At 36.3% G+C, this 18,694-nt stretch overlaps 1 protein-coding gene across 1 annotated transcript in view; it reads right to left on the reverse strand.

Moving 5' to 3' along the window:
- The window catches only part of LOC145769090 (cubilin-like), a 51,271-nt gene extending 40,189 nt beyond the window's left edge, over positions 1-11,082 (reverse strand). The window contains exons 1-17 of the mRNA XM_082580685.1: positions 10,910-11,082; positions 10,590-10,719; positions 9,954-10,115; positions 8,095-8,133; positions 6,562-6,663; positions 5,680-5,783; positions 4,954-5,101; positions 4,558-4,702; positions 3,968-4,099; positions 2,959-3,054; positions 2,679-2,803; positions 2,231-2,420; positions 1,925-2,043; positions 1,639-1,744; positions 977-1,108; positions 500-684; positions 141-303 (exon numbers count right to left, since the gene is read on the reverse strand). Coding sequence (XP_082436811.1) covers positions 141-303; positions 500-684; positions 977-1,108; positions 1,639-1,744; positions 1,925-2,043; positions 2,231-2,420; positions 2,679-2,803; positions 2,959-3,054; positions 3,968-4,099; positions 4,558-4,702; positions 4,954-5,101; positions 5,680-5,783; positions 6,562-6,663; positions 8,095-8,133; positions 9,954-10,115; positions 10,590-10,719; positions 10,910-11,082 — 2,251 coding nt within the window. The remainder of the gene's footprint in view (positions 1-140; positions 304-499; positions 685-976; positions 1,109-1,638; positions 1,745-1,924; positions 2,044-2,230; positions 2,421-2,678; positions 2,804-2,958; positions 3,055-3,967; positions 4,100-4,557; positions 4,703-4,953; positions 5,102-5,679; positions 5,784-6,561; positions 6,664-8,094; positions 8,134-9,953; positions 10,116-10,589; positions 10,720-10,909) is intronic.
- Positions 11,083-18,694: the final 7,612 nt, after the last annotated feature.

Genomic DNA, 18,694 nt, shown 5'->3' on the forward strand with positions numbered 1-18,694 from the left:
AAGATATACGACATGACTCCCCCTGTCTAAATTTACTAAGACTACAGTTAGAAAATCACAAAATTCTACTTGTTTTGTAAATAACAAACGTACGACAAGTGTTAAATCGACATTAGGCCTAACTCAAATCGTTTCGTCACCTGGTTGGCTTGACCATACGATATGGAAACCGGTGTCGCTAACGAAAGGATCAGAATGAAAATATATCCACACGGCTGGTGCAGTGGACAGAAGAGGAGGGGGTGACTGCGTGCTGCAATACCTCGCTAAAACAGGATCCGTGTCTGAAAGGCCGTTCCTCACCTATTGGGATTCACAGCAGCTGATATTGAACCGTTCTTTTTTGGGCCAAAATGACGTTGACACAGTTCAATTAGAAAGATTAATTTATTAAGTCATAAGAAACACGAAACCGAAAAATAACACGACATTTATCATGATATGAAAAACAAAAATGGCGATACGTTTAAACGCTGCACAAAAACGTATGTCCGTTTACCTCCAAGAAGTCGTACGTGCAGTTCTCGTGGGTTTCTAAAGCCAACGTCCCGAAAAGAAGTTGTACCACGTTGCCAGGTTCAACTTGAATGGTCCAATAACAATCTCTACTTGCAGGGTAGTCGCCAGGATAGCCAGGCGAAGTTACATCTCCGTATGTTAACCCAGTGACATCAGCGCCACATTCTGGGCAATAAACACAACAGAGTTACTTGTCATTGACTAAGTGACTTCAAATGATACTTCTTTCGTATGAAATTAGTGTTCAGCACAAAAATATTTCGTTTCATTTCACACGTCTTAGATTTATTTCAATAGTTATTATTTGTAAAGAATTTCGTTTCGGCCAAAAAAGTGATTTCATACAACTCTATGGTGTGATGACATGCTAAGCATAAAATGCTTGATACTACGTGATAAAGCAAATGAAGAACCCACTCTGACGTAAGTTTGCTGTTTAATGTTCAAAGAGACTGACCCGGTTCACGTGGTTGCCAAACTACTTGGAATCCTTCTCCGGTGACTTGGGAGTTGGAAAGGAACCAAAAATACAGCAAGTTATGGGTTGATATAAGTGGATCTCCTGGCTTTGTAGTGCCGCAGTATTTGCCTGAAAATGCACAGCAGTTGAAATCTTAATTTGGACCATGAATTGGTGGAAAAAAATGAACAAAATCATTCCATGGCGATGAGGCGCATTGAACAAGGCCGATTATGTGACATTGCTCAACAAGATGAAAAAATGACAAGATCAAAAACGTGATTAAAAACTGAATAGAATTCAATAGTTACGGTAAAATACACCTAAGAGTCAAACGCCAACGCAAGCAGGCCCTAAAACCCAAGTGGTAACTATGTACAAAAGTTGCACATATGTTTTATTTTTACAAAATGTTATACAAAATATGTTTTATGTTTACAAAATGTTTTTTTAACATTAGCTGGGACAACAACCAAACAGTTACTATGAAACAGCAAATGTTTTTGCCACTTATTTAAATTTGTTTCAATGTTTTTTCTGCTTTCTTTAAATGTTGTAATAAACTTAGATATATTAAATCTGATTAAGTTACTTGGCTTCGTATGCCCGTTCCAACAAAACAAAATCTCTACCAAAGCTTTACTTATTTAAATGCTGACCGATTAGATGAGCAGATGCAGAGTTTCCGTCGTGAATTTGCAAGAAATCGTTTACGCAGTCAGTAGATAATTCGATATCGAATAAAGGAAAAGTGACTTGAATCACCTGAATAAATTTTAGAGACACATCTCAATTACTGTATACTTGCATTTAAATTGGGAAATATTTAACGTTTTAAACTTTACTCCTTAAAAAAAAAATCTTATAGTAATTTTAAAGCTAAACCACATCTGTAGACGTTAAATCAACGTAAAAAAGACAAAGTTTTGCTAGGTGAGTACATGCCTTTCCAAGGGATACTTCAATCACCCAACCGCAGCTGACGCCATTGGGATAGTTTCCAATGCTGGTGTCTGATGGCAAACTGAACGAGCCGGAGTCTTGCTTGTAATAACCACCACAACCTGTGTTTGAACAAAACTGTTTTCTTGAGGTGTTGTGCACCAATTCAACACTGTGGATTTAACATTCTACAATTATCCCTTTTTGTTACAATTTCAATGCAATACTGTCACTTGGGGGTAGACACTTTCTGAAGGTAGCTGGTAAGTAGGGTAGCCAGTAATTGCAGAATGGAAAAAAAACACTGACCCGACTGGTCCGTCTCGCAATTCTTTCCTCCGTAGTTATTCGCGCAGTCACAGAAATATCCGTTTACGGCGTCAATGCATGATCCTCCGTTCTGGCAAGGCGAACTGACGCACTCGTCGATGTTCGTGTCGCAGGAGACGCCACCCCAGCCCGGGTCACACGTGCACACTTGTGTCCCGCTGCCGTCGTCCTTCGAAAATGCAGCCAAAATTAGACACACTTCAAAGAGAAAACTTTTTCATCAAACCTTTTACAAGTTCCTAAATCCACATCGAAAAACAAAGCGCATTTGCAGGCGACAGTGAAAACAATGCAGTGGCAGACAACTAAAGCATTTTGGCTTTGTCAGCGCCACGGGAACCGAAATACTAAAAAAAACATTAAATCAATTTAAAAAATGTAACTTTTTCAAATGCATTTAACGACTTAAAAACTGAAAATTTCTTACCAAGCACTGGCCATTTTGACATGTTCCAGTACAATCGGTCGGCAGAAGAGTGCAACCGTTAGGACCATAACCATTCCCGGTGTAACCCTGTGGGCAGGTGCAGGTGAGCGAAGATGACCCAACAGCTGGAAGGGAAATATAAAAATCAATGAACAAATGTGAACAGATTGTTTGCTAAAAAATCTCTTATCGAGTGAAATTAAATACAAAAAGGCAACAAGGTGACTATGAACACTGAAAAAAATCACAAATTATTGATCTGCTGATGATTAAATTGCACCTGGATTGACAGTGCAAGTTGCGATAGGATGGCAGCCACCGTTATTAGCAGCGCACGCATCTTGGGCAGTGCATGTTTTCCCATTTCCAGTGTAACCTACAACACGAAAAATAAGTAATTGAACAGAAACACTGCATAAAGTTGAGCAATTAAAAACACTTCATCAAAAAAAAGAGCCCAAACTGTAGATATTAAACTCATGTTTAGCAAAAGTTTCGAAAACTTTTTCTTCTGGCTTTATTCCCACTTCTAGTGGGGTCGCCGGTGCAGATTGCAGTCCTCCACATCACTCTGTAAGCAACATCTTCCTCCCTCACTTCCACTATTTCCATATCTTCTGCCACACAATCTATCCGTCTCCTCTTCGACCTTCCTCGCTTTCTTTTACCCACTTCCAATTGTATTATTCTTCTTCCAACATAATCTTCGTCTCTCCTTACGATGTGAACCAACCATTTAAGACGTGTCTCTCTCAACTCGTCTTCCAGCTCTCCGACTTGCATTCGCTCTCTGATGATTTCATTTCTTACACTGTCCTGCTTTGCCAACCTTAGAGACCATCGCAACATTATCATTTTTGCCCCTAGCATTTCCAATCCTGCGTTTTCGTCAGGGCTACCGCCTGCATCCCATACAACATTGCTGGTCTTGCCATCGTTTTATAATTTTTCCTCAGCTTTTTCTGGCACTTCTGCAACACATGACTCCTATTGTTTTCTTCCACGCTTTTGAAAACTAACAAAGCTATAAAAAGTACTGAAGATGAAGACAGTTTAGTTTTCGAAACGTTTGCTGAACATAAGTTCAGGAAATACTGTAGGTAAATATTACAAGTTTGCATGATAGTTAATTGTCGTTAAGCAAAGTATAAGCCACCATATTACATATTTTTCTTCTCAAGAATATCATGTATATTTGGTTGAACATTGATGTCAAAAATACAACTTCAAATATATCAACTCAATCTCCAGATGTTTCTAGCTTTTCTATGCAAGATGTTAACAAATACCTGAAGGACACGGTCCACATGTGGAGGAGCCAGGAGTGTTGATGCAGGTGACAAGAGGGGAGGTAGAGCAACCTCCATTGTTGGTGGCACATTCATCGACATCAGTGCACGCCCAGCCGTTTCCAATGAAACCTGAGAACGACCAGTTTAGACTTTATCCTAACTATTACAAGAATGTGATAATTATCAGACATGATAGACGACAACTAGGCTACTTTTTTTCCATTTCAACATTTTTTGCCTACAATTTGAACTTGAAACGATTGATATCGCTCACAGGTAACAATACGTTAACTACAAGAGAAAAAACACAATTGGTGACCAGACTGCTCTAACGGCATGCAACAACAATTCGTAGGGTTGAACTTGAAAAAACTTTTTCACCCCAAGAACTACAAGTTTTATCAAAATAGTAACAGCATCATTCACGTCCTAAAAAGGTGGATAGATTTCATAAAAATTATACAAGTTTTCTAAAAAAAAATGCAAGTGTGATGTTGAATACAATTTTTTTTTAATGTAGCTTTTCATGGTGAGTTGTTTAATAATTTTACTACATTTTAGCAAAAAACAGTGAATTTCAACCTCACCACTTGGACAAGGGCCACAGGTGTATGACCCCGGATTGTTGTAGCAAGTGACTTCCGGGTTTTTCGAGCAAGGTTTCTCATCACATTCATTGACGTCTTGGCTACACGCGGGGTCACTGCTGCCTTGCACTGTTTGCCAGCCATCCTATGAAAAAAACGGCATTCGAATCGTGAATACTGTGATAAGTTTCCTAACCTCGCTGGCAAGTGCAAAACCAATGCTACTTTTTCAAGACAAGAGTGAAATGATTTAGAAAGATTTACGAAAATCAGTTTCGTCTAAGTATAATAGTATTAGTTAATTAGTAACTGACAGTCTCAGTTATTAATCCTTTTTTTATGTAAGAGTGTCTTCCTAAGAGTTTACAACAGACAGTTTTTCAACCAAACTTGTACCTCACAAACGCATGTGTACTTTGGAACATTGTTCTGCTCTCTTGGAGAGTCGATGCATATGCCATGCTGACACTTGCTGCTGCCATCAGTGCAATCATCGTATTTGGAAGTGCAAAAACTTCCATAAAATTCGGGCGGGCAGGTACAGCTGTGTCAACAAAAGATGTTGTCAACTTCAAAAAAGATAGAGCTTTACCGTTACATACATCCATAAATGTCAAAATTGAATTGCTGGACTTTTTTGAGACTATAGGCTACTAGTTTTATAACACAAATCAAGTTAATGTCGCTCGAAAACATTATCCACGAAAAACAAGAGTACCATATGTGAAAAACATTTATGATGGAAAAATGAAGCTAAAATAAAATGGTGAGAGCTTTGCAATTACTGTGTTCTTATTTCGGTGAATACAACACATTAGCATAACTGGTATCATACACGAGTATTACATTAATACTTGAGAAGTTGAATGCGACTAAAACCATGACAATAAAAAAAAACAAATAAGGTTCATGCAAGTACGATAATTCAACAGATTTCCACTGTCAAAAGGCCAAAATTTCTAATGTCTTGATCTACTAGAAGATTAGGACCAGAAAGGATGAACAATATTTTGTAAACTACTTTTCTAACGTTTATGCTAAATCAATAGTTTTATTTAACCTTTGAATGTAACTATAACACATATATAAAACATTTCTTTCACAACTAGATTTATTTTTAACCTGAAACTTCCAGGCGAATCAACACATGTTCCTCCGTTTTGACAACCCCAACCAGAACTAGCAAATCTACTGCATTCATTCACATTTACACCGCAAGTTGGTCCCTTAAATAAGACGCTTGTATGAATTACTGTATTAATTTCACAGTTTCATCAAGTTTATTAAGTTAAAACTATAAAAACCATCTTTTAGCCTAAATATAAATTATATAATAAAACTTCACAGTAAAAATTGCTTTTTTTGGACTTAAAAATAACTGTACCTACATGTAAATAACATCATCAGGTCATTTTATAGCAGTTTTCCAAATTGCGGTAAAGTTTAAACTTTTCTTCAGGTTATTTTTCTGCATCCAATGCGATCATCCAAAACCCAATCTAATAGCTTTTAGTGTTTATTTAAATTATGAAAATAGCACTATGCTTGAAAATCTAGTATTACTGCTGCTGAAATTGTTTTATAGTGAAATGTCTTTGGCTAGACTATGATATTTACTATTAGATTTAACTTTTTTAGCAGTGTCCTTTGGTATTTATCTGTGTATTTTTAAATATTGAATAGCATGTTGTTACCACCTAATTCCTCAGTGTCGGAATGTTGACAAATACTTTATGTGAAGTCTCATTTAATGGATATGCATACACATTCTTGTAGCCTATACGCTAATTTTGCATTTATTGCCTTAACAAAGATTTTATTACATACAAATGCTCCTTCTATTCATATCATTTAAACAAATTCAATACAGTCAGAATTTCTGTGTTTTTTTATTATACAGTTTTAAAACACTGGCATATGTTTTATTCACTGGGCATATATATATCATTTGCAGCAACTAAAAAGCATATGTTTAGATGACGAATAAAAAATAAATATTCTCACCTGCCATTGTTCTACACATTGGCACAGAAATGACTTATATAAATTAACACAAGTCCCTCCATTCTCACAAGGATTAGATGAACATTGTTTGATAGCCAGATCCTACAACATATTAAACATATACAAAATATAAATGTTATATACTAGTAATACTACAAAAAAGTTCTCAATGCCAAGCAGAGTGAATTGTATTAAATACAGTTACCTTTCACACATTTCTAACACAACAGGCTGTTTCACCCTTATTGGGATCATCATAAAGTTCTGAATGTTGTGAGTGGAGTGATAGCCTGGCCAACTGATTTTAAGGTTTAGCCTTAAAGAAGAAACAAAATTGATTTGTTTTCTTAGTGTTTTCTTGAAAGCAACGTACGAACGACTCGAAAGAACAAACAACCTCTTGAAAGCAACGTACGATGACTCGAAAGCGCTAATCAAAACAAACATCCGAACAACCAGACGAATCGATATTATAAAAGCTGTTAAGCAAGGAGATGTCTTGTCTGCTATCCTGTTTTGCATCGTAGCTGCTGCAATAATCTCAGAAACAGAAAAGGAGAGTACAACTGGATTCACCATCGGCGGTCATGTAATATCCAACTTAAGCTACGCAGACGATATGGCCATTTTGAATAATTCTGAACTGAAAATGCAGGAATACCTAGATGGCCTGTCAAAAAATGCTGCTAAATTTGGCCTCCAAATAAATGTGTCCAAAACCAAATGTATGACAACCAACAAAACTAACAACACACTCAATCTCACTCTCTACGAAAAAAAAATAGAACAAGTACCAAAATTCATATACCTTGGCCACCGACTATCCGCGACCAACGATGGAAAGACTGCAATGCAACACCGAATTGGCTTAGGCTGGGCAGCATTTGAAAAGAACAAAAAGATTTTAACATTCAATAGACTCCCAATAAAACTGAAATCAAAAATCTTCAGCACCTACGTGATACCAGTCGTGCTGTACAGTCTAGAATGCGTAATTTGGACATCATCAACAATGAAAAAACTCACTACCTTCCAAAATCACATCATGAGAAGCATGACCAACAAAAGGCTACTTGACCACACGAAAACAGAAGATCTTTTAACTATGACAAAACTACAACCAATTGCAGCAATAATAAAATCAAAAGTTTTAAAACTGTTCGGCCACACTAAAAGATCACAATTCGGAATCAGCAAAGTTTGCACAAAAGGCAAAGTAGAAGGAAAAAAAAACGTGGCAAACAACATCCAATCATGAACCGGACTCAACTTGGCGACACTGGGCAAGTTGGCTCAAAATCGCCACTCCTGGAAGCAAATAACCCATGTTGATGCGCAATCTGCTGCAGGCGGAGATGACGACTGATGATGATGCTTCTGTTTTAGATAGATTGCCCATTTGAGGAAGTGTTTTAGTACCAAATCATCTTTTCCAGTTAGCTTTTTTCACTTTTGACAAAACATATATAATATATTTTAAAGTTAAATCTGATAACAGAAACATGTATTGACATACAAAAAAATATTACTTACACTTTGAATGTCGGAAACATCAGTTTGCAGTGTGCCAACCTGGAAAAATGTTTACAAATTTATTAAAAATAGTGTTATCATAATTCAAATAGATCATTAAAGTGACACATAGCCAGCAATGCAGGAACAATTCAGATTCATAACCAAATATATATATGATTCACTTCCTAGTTGGAAAAATATAGTTTCTTATAGTTATTTTACTTAATTATTTCTTATACTTATAGTTAATTACAAAAACAGGTCTGTGATAACTCCCAAAATAGTTCTAATCGGCATCACGTTTTTGATTAAAAATTTTGACTTTTGTTGGCTTTGTGCAATGTGCATATCCCAATGTAGTTATGAATACAATGCAAATATGTAGCACAGCTATACAGCACGCAAAGCAGCTTCATGAGGTTAGGTTTTCAGATCTCGTCATTATGGTAGCCTATCTTAACTATGGTAGGCCTACCTACTAAACTAGTGGGCTAGTTCACTTTTACTCTATGACAGAAAAGGTAAGTTTGAACTCAATATGATAAACACATGTACACAAAACCTGAAAATATCTTTCATCCTTGTTGTTGTCATGACCATGTATATCCCTGTTATCCCACCAGCATTATAAAACCAAGTTTTCAAATATAACCAAGCATTTGCAATTCTTACTGAAGCCAACATTATTATTGGCACACAAACACACTTTTAAACGACCGGAAATAAAATTATGTAGGACTGCCTGATCTTCAATTTTGCAATATTTTGTCAATTTTTTTTTCTTTTTGTGAAACACCTCTCAGAGATAACAATTCATTACATTAGCCTAGGATTTTATATACAAGGTCATAAATTTGCACTAAATGATGCTTTTGATACGTGGAGATTGTCGTACATGTTTAATTTTGTCTGCAGAAAAAAATATGTTGGGTCAAAATGAAACAAAAAGTTTCAAAACTTTTTGACATGCCATGATACAATTGATTCATTTCCAAAAAAATGCCTTCTTAGCACAACTAAGTCAAGTTGATCTGATTAAAGCAAACAATGGTAGAACATTATAGCCTACTGAAAATTTTCCACCAATGAAAATTAGTCCAGTTAGTTGCATAAGTGGTTCACACCAAAACATTAACCTTGTGTATACCACTAGCACTGAAAACAACACTATAGTTGTTAAAACGTACAACATTTATGGCAAAGGTAACAAAAGTGAACAATGAACAGTGAACACCTGCTATCAACTTGAGTTTTATTTTAACTTTTGCCAAGAAACTTTGAAGCCAAAGTGGTAACAAGCATAAAAACGTAAAACTAATAAAAAAAAATGTTACAAAATAGTTTAAAAGAAAATAATTTGTCCCAGAATGATATTGATTGATTGAATCTTTATCCTCGGACTGGGAAAGCTTCTTGCAGAGCTTAATCCTGGCAGTTTCGCATACTTGTAGAGGCTTTGAATCACTGACGCAGGCCCGGTCACCGAGATTGACAGAATGAAGTTTCTGATTGTTGAAGTCTTGTTGCCGGGGAACTATTCCATCCATTAGATGCCACTGAATGGAGAGCAGTCCTTAACGTGCGTTGCTCAAGCGCCCACCCCGAGATTCGAACCAGCGCCGCTTGACCTTGAAGCTTCTTCGTTCCAGAAGTCATGCGCTAACCAACTGAGTCCATCCATTGACATGCTGATATATCAATTGTTGTAGCTGGTACTAGAATTTTTGTTCCAGATACATTTATGATGAAAAATAAAATGATATGATGTGGTTACACTAATAATAGCTTGCAGAAGTTAAACTTGCAGGAGTTAAACAGGACGAAACTAGGCTATTTCTTAAACAACTTTATGGACTACTCCAGATAAATCAACTTACATCGTCTTCAAGGTTTTTTAGTCTGGAATTATGTTGATTGATTTGATCTTGAATAAGACCAATTGTATTAGTGTTTTGATCCACTTGATCTTGCAGTCCAGGTGGTAAAGTGCCACCGCCAGTTTGTTGAATATCAGTAATGTCATCTTGATTTTTTTGTACCTGGCACAAGAGTCACAACTACAAATTGTATGCAGCTTTATACAAAACAACCAAACGTTGATTTAAACAAAATACAAAGTTGAAAAAACTTGTACGAGTGAATTTATCCAACCCAGCAAAAACAGGAAACAGCCAAAGCAAACAGCCAGCAAATTCAAAATTATTGTTGTTATTATACTTTTGCATACGGGAGATACCCTAACTTGCAATATCTTTTAGTTGTGAAATAAGATTTTTTTTGTTAAGGACTTTTGGTGAACTTAATCGATGATATGATTCAATATATTTTTTTAATAAATTTAACGACACCTGAACAACTTTAACATTTGTAGATCTTGGGTATGGGCTACATATTACCAATGTCAACCTAGACTACAATTACGTAAATAAGCAAATGCAGATAAGTAAAACTAATATCAAAACTATTCTTGCTCGATATGTAAGCTACCACAAAGTTGTACCACTTTCTCATACCTGATTAGCTATATTTGTTAAATCCATGTCGTTTAAGTTAACTCTCCCAGAACCAGCAGTTTTGAAAGATATATTGTAACTTGTTCCGGTTTGGAAAAATAAATGACCTCCATTTGTGTACATCTTTGGCCTAAATCGAAAGAACAGGATAGTAGGTTACAATGTTACGATTGGTTTTAGCCTATCACAACCTGTTTCGTCTATCAGTAGGCCTATTGCTCATAAAAACTTACTTTACCATTACGTTGGACAGCTTTCGTTTAATAGCCTACACTGAACATTTTAATAGCAAAAACTTAAGCCTAGCCTAGGCTACTTACTGTGCTTCTATTGTGTATAAAGATGCTGAAAACGGATCCTTCTCCGAATATCCTTGCAGAGCAATGGACTCATCTTCTTTTCTCTCTTGATTTGATTTGATTTTTTCAGACTTGCAAAAACACTGTGTTGTCAACAATAAACCAATCAACAAAATCCCATTTGAATAATGCATTTTGATTTGATGTTTTTTTTTGCAATACCATTTATTCCATATCAAATGCAGCCTAACGCACTAATAAGCTTAAAACATACCGGTAAATCGTAATTCAGTGTCTTTACAGACATCGAGTGTCGAAGTTTTTCTTAGAATGACAATAAACATTGGCCTATACTAATAGGCTAATTAGTAGCCTAATTAGGCTATTCATGAAATAGCATACTTCAGCTGCACCTAATGGATGGAATAATTCCCCGGCAAAAACATTTCAACAATCAGAAAACTTCACTTTGTCGATCTCGGTAACCGGCCATGCATCAAAAGCTTCTACAACATTGGTTATTAAACTGGGGCCCGCTCCTCTTGGGGGGCGTGAAGTTTTTCCAAAAGGGAAGCAAAGATGGTGGGTTGTTGCACGCACTAGTATGCTACTGTAGGCTATTGCACAAGTGGTAAACAGAAATTTTGGTATCGCACCTTTGCTCGTGTCACGATTATTTACTGGAACTGTGATTTAGTTTTGACTTTGCTTTCCGGCGCTTATTCTTGCATTTTTTTAGTTCATTGTTTGATAACAATGGTTGTTTATAGCATTTTGGTATGAAAGTAGCTTTTCTGCACTTGTCTGTGTGAAGACATAGGCTACGTTTACATGATAGGCGAAATGAAAATGACCGAAATGAAATCTCAAAGCGGCGTGAAAAAGGTTTTGTTCACATGCCATCTCATTGCGGCGGCTTTTGGTTTCGGCGAAAGGAATACAGCCTCTACGCATGAGTGATTTTCGTGCCTGTAACTAGGCTACTGAGTACGCTGAAAATAAAGCTGGTTCTTCTACCAAAAAAAGAACAACATAGATTGTACAATAAAACATGCAATTCCAAAGGGAAAGGGTACATTAACCACTACTGAAATACCACAAGTATTTTCAAAATTCTTTTGGGTCAATAGACTGACATCACAAGTTCAGAGCCAATAATTTACTTGTGTTCTTCAAGAATGGACTAGCTTAATTTATTGGCTATATTGCTATTTAGCCTACTACTAGTGCACCAGTCCAATGCATGTCTCAAATGATTACAGATGACATTGACAATAAGTCTTTGTACTCAGTCTAAAAAACAGCCAACGTTCTAGACTAGTCCCAGTTGAAAATGTAGGCTATATCATGCAGATGGCTGGTTCTAAAGCGCAACCGACATTCTAAACCAGTGGAAAAGTTTTATTATTATGACTTCAAAAACAAAACTATTTTATTTATGTTATATTCAAGTTCTTTTTACGTGTTACACTACAAATTACTACACTACCAGTTAACTGACTATAATCAAACTACTAGGGCTAATTTCATTGCTAGGATCTCATTGCGGCGTGTTTACATAGCCGCAACCAGTTGATATCGGTTTCATTTCTGTCAAAACTACCGATGTGAAATCCAGACCGCCATGAATCTCACTTCGGTCGCCGCGTGTAAACAGATTACGCGTCCACCAAACGAACCGAAATGGAAATCTTTCATTTCGGGCGCAATGAAACGTCATGTAAACGTAGCCATAGGCTAAGCTCGAAACAAACTAAACTGTGAATTTAGTCTGGCATGCGATGATGTGAGTTGTCTTCAACTAAACCACTAATTAAACTGCTGGCTTCGAAAAAGCAGCTAGCCTACATCTCCTTCTCATTAATGAGCGGGGCAAAGTAGAGGCAAAGTAGATTGCGATCCGCTTGATCTTTTGATTTATACTGTAGGCTATATAGAAAATAAACTTTGCGTTTTTCAAAAGCCAAAATGTGTAAAATTTATTTAGTTTGACTTTGATTTATAACTTAAACAAAAAAGGAGGAAGGAGCACAAAGTTTTACAAGTAGGCTATAGCCAAAGGGGCGCAACTTAAAAAGTTTAAGAACCCCTGCTCTACAAGTATGAGAAACAATCAAGAATAACCTAAACCTAAGGCATTGTCAGTCCGAGGATAAAGATTCAAAACAAAACCAAACTTCACATTTGTTTAATAATAAGATACAACCTATCTGCTTCATAAACTAGTTTAGGTTACTGCGTTTTCAAACGAGCATTTTATATAGCCTCAAGAAAACTTGATGTTTTATTTGATGTTATATCGCTTTCTTTTGTAGGTTACTTGTTTCAGTTGCCTACCGGCATATTATTACTTTTTATGTGAAATAAAGTTTGATTGTTTTCTTAACTTAACAGGCAGTCAATCAAATATTCCACGCTACATTTAGGCTACCCTACCCTTTTGTTCAGTTTGATTTAACTTACTATCAGTTTGCAATTTGACGATCACTTTCAGAATAACACACAAATAAGTAACAATGCAAAACAATTACACAATAGCGAAGAACCATTCCAACATTCAATGGAACAAATATAAATGCTTTTAGCAACTTTATTTAGCAATGTGCGCTTGTCAAAGTTAATTTCTTGAACTAACGTGACTTTGGCTGATTTTGTAGAGAGCTAAAAACAATGGAAATTCATTCGGGTCCCTACAGTTTTATCAATATTAATGCGTATAATTGATGCGGTCAGATGCGGTAAAGTACTCAGGGGTGCCGAAAGCGGGGGGGAAGGGAGGGGCGGATTCAATAAGTACTCAAGAGAGTCAAGAGGGTACTCAATATTTCTGTGGATGGGGGGGGGGCAGAGGGAGCAATGGTGCCCTTTTAAGGTCATGTAAGCTACCGCACATTTTGCAATATAACAATTTCAGCTATTCGCTTTTAGCCAATTGTAATCTTTCATTATTGCCTCAAAATAATATTCATCACACAAAAGTCTGTATCACAGTAGGTTACATCATTATAACACAGCATGATGCTCTTTCGTGCCATTGTTCTTTGTATACCGGACACTTATTATATCATTACTCGATAATGAGCTGATAGATGAGGATTATTGCTATATCTTAAAACTTAAAAAAATGGCCTTTCAGCAACAAAAGTGCCTTTTTTCATAATCCTGCCCCCCCCCCCCTCCAGTCAAAAGTCGTTCTGGCGCCCCTGAAGGTACTTCTTGTAGGCTACAGTAGATATAACGATCTTGTAAAAAAAGAGTTCAACGTTTGCTTCGAAAACTCAATTTAACAATTTTTGAACCAATTTTATAAAGCAACACTTCGTGGCGGTGACTATTTTGGTTGAAGTTCATTTTTTTAGCGAAATTAAACATATGAATAGGCTATAAAGTAAATACCACTTCGAAAAATATGTAGGCTTACTAGAAAAAAAGCACGAAGTAGTTGTTTTACGGGCGGAAAGCGTTTGACACACGCATTTCAGCTGGCGAATTTCACAATAGCATATTTCTAGAGCCAGTGGTTCCCAACCTCTTTGGGCTTACGGCACTCTACAGAAAAGAAAAATGTTTTGTGGTACTCCGTGGCAGACCAGAGATCTTTCACTCCGAATACAGCAGTTTATTGGAAATGGAACAAACCCGTTTTATATTAAAAACTATAAAAACGGTATTCATACTTTCTCTGCTTGACGTTCAGCTCCGGTGCAGTGTGGGGGAAAGTTAGCACGTTGGCTTGTTCTGCTTTTTAGAAAGTCCAATTAATAATAACATCTTCAGAAATCAACATCATAAAAACATTATAACATAGCAGTTTTACTTGGAGATTAAATGCCACTGAGAAATGGCATTTTGAAATGAAAGTAAAGTAGGGTAGGCTACAGTTTAAGTATTTCAAAGTCAGTGTAAAGTTTGTTTTTTTTTTTTTTTTGCCAATCCCCTTTAGGCTATATCTGAGTGCACATTCGATAAAGGTACCTCCATTTCTTCCTCGACTATATAAGTATCCTTTCTATTTGTTTGTTTTAATGTTTGTTAATCTCGCATTCAGTATGATTTGAAAAACTGTAGTAAAATCACTAATTGCCCTTTCTCCAGTGCAAGGATATTTATTTCGAATTTTTATCCAGAACTCAACGGAGCTGCACCTTTCAGTGCAACAGCTTTATATTTCTGTCGTTTGTCTGGTATTTCTGTCGTTTGTCTGGTCTACGCATGTCTGGTAGTTTTTCTTTTTTTTTTTGAGGTGCAAAATAACATGAGAGTCCGGTGATGAAAATGAATCCCTTAGCCATGTAAGCTATAATTTTTATTTCACAAAGTTGGAAAATAATTTTCAATAAACATTTAAAATTTTGGGTGATCAATGGAATGGTTTCTTTGCTGTTATTTTTGGAAAAGTTGAACACAGACAAAAGATGAATAGGAGAAACAGTTTGCGGCACCCCAGGGTGCAGTGGCACCCCGGTTGGGAACCACTGTTCTAGACAATTCACAATCAGGAGGCTGAGTAAATGACATGAATAAGGGTCATAGACAAATACAACCTAGCAAACACACAGTATTTAACATAATACAATAACAGGAAAATAACTATAACTTAAATTACGAACGTTCTCGGTCATACTCACGTTAGCCCTTTTCAAGTAACAAAATGTCTGATGCTATACATAAATTGCAAATGAAAATAAAACTAGCATGGGTAGGCTATGGCCGAAAACATTCGTCATTTATAATTATTTTTCTGTTATTGTATGATGTTAAATGCCGTGTGGTGGTTAGGTTTTATTTGTCTATGGTTAAAGAAAATCACCTCTTTACCAATATTATATAAATAAGGGCGATTTTCATTTGGAAACCTGTCCAGTTGACAGTGCCTACGATAGCTGCAAAACAATACACAAAGCAGAAGATTTTAAGGACGAAGTTTAGTTTGCATCTTCGATAATTATTTTTTCTAATATTATTAATGACCTTGAAAGACTCCAAGATTGCTTTTTTAGGAAACTTCTTGACTGTGCTTTGTAAAAAATGAATCAGAAAACTTTTTGGCAAGAGCACCTGTTACATCTTTTCCTAGCTGATTCTGATTCATGAACTCGAAGTAAACTGGAATCAATAATAATCACCACTCAGCAGAAAGTCAAAGACACATAATTTACTAACTTGCATAGTCTTCATCTGTTAAATAACCTACTTTTCTGGAAGTACAGGTCTTGAGTTCATGCTTTGAATTTAAAAACGCAGTGATGTTCCCGAAAATGTACATTTTAGCCACAGTTCTAGAATTTCTCTTCTTTTTTCTCCCGGTAAAACCACATTTGGTGACATGCATTGATGACACACTAATGGCATAAACCGATAACAATTTAATGTAAGCTTGCAAACACAGTTTTATTGCAGTAAATATACTTTGTAAAATTTTATTTTTCAAAGATTAGCTATTAACTTTTAATCTAATAAACCAACGAGACAACATAGCTTTCAAATCACGCGTTCCAATCGAAAGCATGTAAACCATTTTGTTTATGTAACTTTACAACATAAGACTAGTAATAAAAAATTATGTAATTTTCGAATTGACAACTGAACCAACTGGTGAACATGCTGTTACCAAGTTTACAACTTTATCACTTAAGTTATGCGTTATTTCTTATTGATGTTATTACATAACTATTGTGGTGTAAAAACAAGCAAAAAAACTCGTTTTTTTTTGGAGTAGAAAGGTGCAAAGCATTGTAAGAAAGAATAACAGCAGAAAAACGCTTCCTAAAAAGTAAGGTTTAATGTGGAGTGTGGCCTGCATAATTTTGATAATTTTAGTGCACCTTTTTTGTTTGAACACGTAGTTCAACTTTGCTGAGTGAGTGCTCGTTATTAAGCCCCCTGGATCCATTAGCCTACTAAATAAACGAAACCCTTGAGGTTAGATAAAATTCAATCTGAATGTTCTCATTCCGTGACCAGAATTCCTCATTTGTAGTCCAAAAGTTTGTTGTTAGATCAGGATAATTATAAGGAGAGGAGTTCCAACCAAAAGTAAATGTTTACTGTAATTTAATTTTACGTGACAGAAAAACTTTGCGATCCGGTAAATAACCTTGAGGTGAAAAAAAAAGATACTAGTAGGCCTATATGTTCTTGAAACAGCAGCAGAGCTAGAAAACAAACCGGAGCACTAAATTTTTGACAAAGTAAAACTTTTACAGAGAATAGGCATTGAAACCGTAGAGGTGCTCAGATGTAAAGATGCATTTTGTCATCAACTGCGCACGTCTGGAGTTGAACGATGCTGGTTTAGTTTCGCCTTTTCTTCGTTTACAGAGTCGGATTCCTCCATTGAGGTAGCCTACTGTATTTATTTACTTTCTCGTTGCGCAATCACCATCAGGTAACGAGTGTCGACTGGCACATTGTAAAATGATTAACTTAAAAGATCTGCGGATCAGTTTACGGCAATTGTTTACGACTAGTTTTATATCCTTGGTGAACTGGCACTGTGTCGCATAATGCATGAAGTTTGTTTGTTTTGTTTGTTTTTCATTGTTTTATCCTGCATTGCGGGAAAGCGGTCTTGAGCGCTATGCATCGGTGTACGCCTTCCGACGTACACCTGACCCACGCTGCAGCCGACGGCAATGTCTGTATCCGGTTGTCTACTCTACTTATGACTTAAATTTGGTACTACCCATTTCTCGAAATCGATTACTGGGTAGAGACAATTATCGTAAAGTTTCTTGCCCAGAGAAACAACAGCAAGTGCGGGTGGCTGGAGTCGAACATGCAGGCTCTCGACTGCAAGCCCAACACGCTAACCACTCGGTCACTGCTGCCTGAAAATGCATATTGCTGGCATTATACAGCTGGCAGTGTATAACATAAGTTATAATAATATTATGGAAACCCATGTACTGTATTTAGATTCAAGCAATAGTTTGCGCATTTTTCTATTTATCAACCTCATTATTTAATGAAATGCTAGGCATGCCATGCACAATTTAAAGTAAAACAAATGTACAAAAACTGCCAACACATCACAAATAAAGCAACTAGAAATTACTGAAACATAGTGACGCTCAAGACTATTAAATTAGAAAAGTTGGAATTGGCATAGTAAGGTGGCGCTTGATCGTCGGCAACCCCCGTCTTTCTTGTCGACAACACAGTGTGAGATTCACCGATTGTGTCTTTTTAAATTGCGTTTGTTTTTATGTGTTGGTTCATTCGTTAATTTATACCTTTTGCTTACAGGTTAGATATAAATAAGACACTACAATACAACAGGGCTGAGCATTATAACAATATATTTTACATATTTACAAATAGTCTTAACAGTCGAACGTTTTCGACTTAACTTAAGCCCTCATCAGGAATCCAAAAATATTTACAAAAATGCAAAAAATTTCTTCTTGAAGGTAAAATTACATTAGGAAAGGGCAACTAGCCTACATAAATAGCTACATAAAAATTTGCACCACAGGATTAGTAGCGTTTGATTAACAGTGCTTCCTGAATTTTGGTGTCACACTGGCATTTGCCTTTGCGTAACATTTTAAATGAGTCAGCAGAGAATTTTCGATCTGTGCAAAAAGAACACTCCATGATATGGTCTTTGATGGCACTTTTCTTCAACTCCCTAAAGTTCAGATGGTCCCGTACTCTCGTGGTCAAATGGCTGGTGGAAATACTGATGTACCGTACGTCAATGCCGAATCACGCGACATGTAAAACTATATAGGCCTGCGACATTTGAGAGACAAAGGCGTCTGGGACTTTAATTGAAATTACGAACTACTTTGAATGTTTTGT

The sequence above is a fragment of the Aplidium turbinatum genome, chromosome 4 (assembly GCF_918807975.1).
Source record: "Aplidium turbinatum chromosome 4, kaAplTurb1.1, whole genome shotgun sequence".
NCBI classification, from domain to species: Eukaryota; Metazoa; Chordata; class Ascidiacea; order Aplousobranchia; family Polyclinidae; genus Aplidium; species Aplidium turbinatum.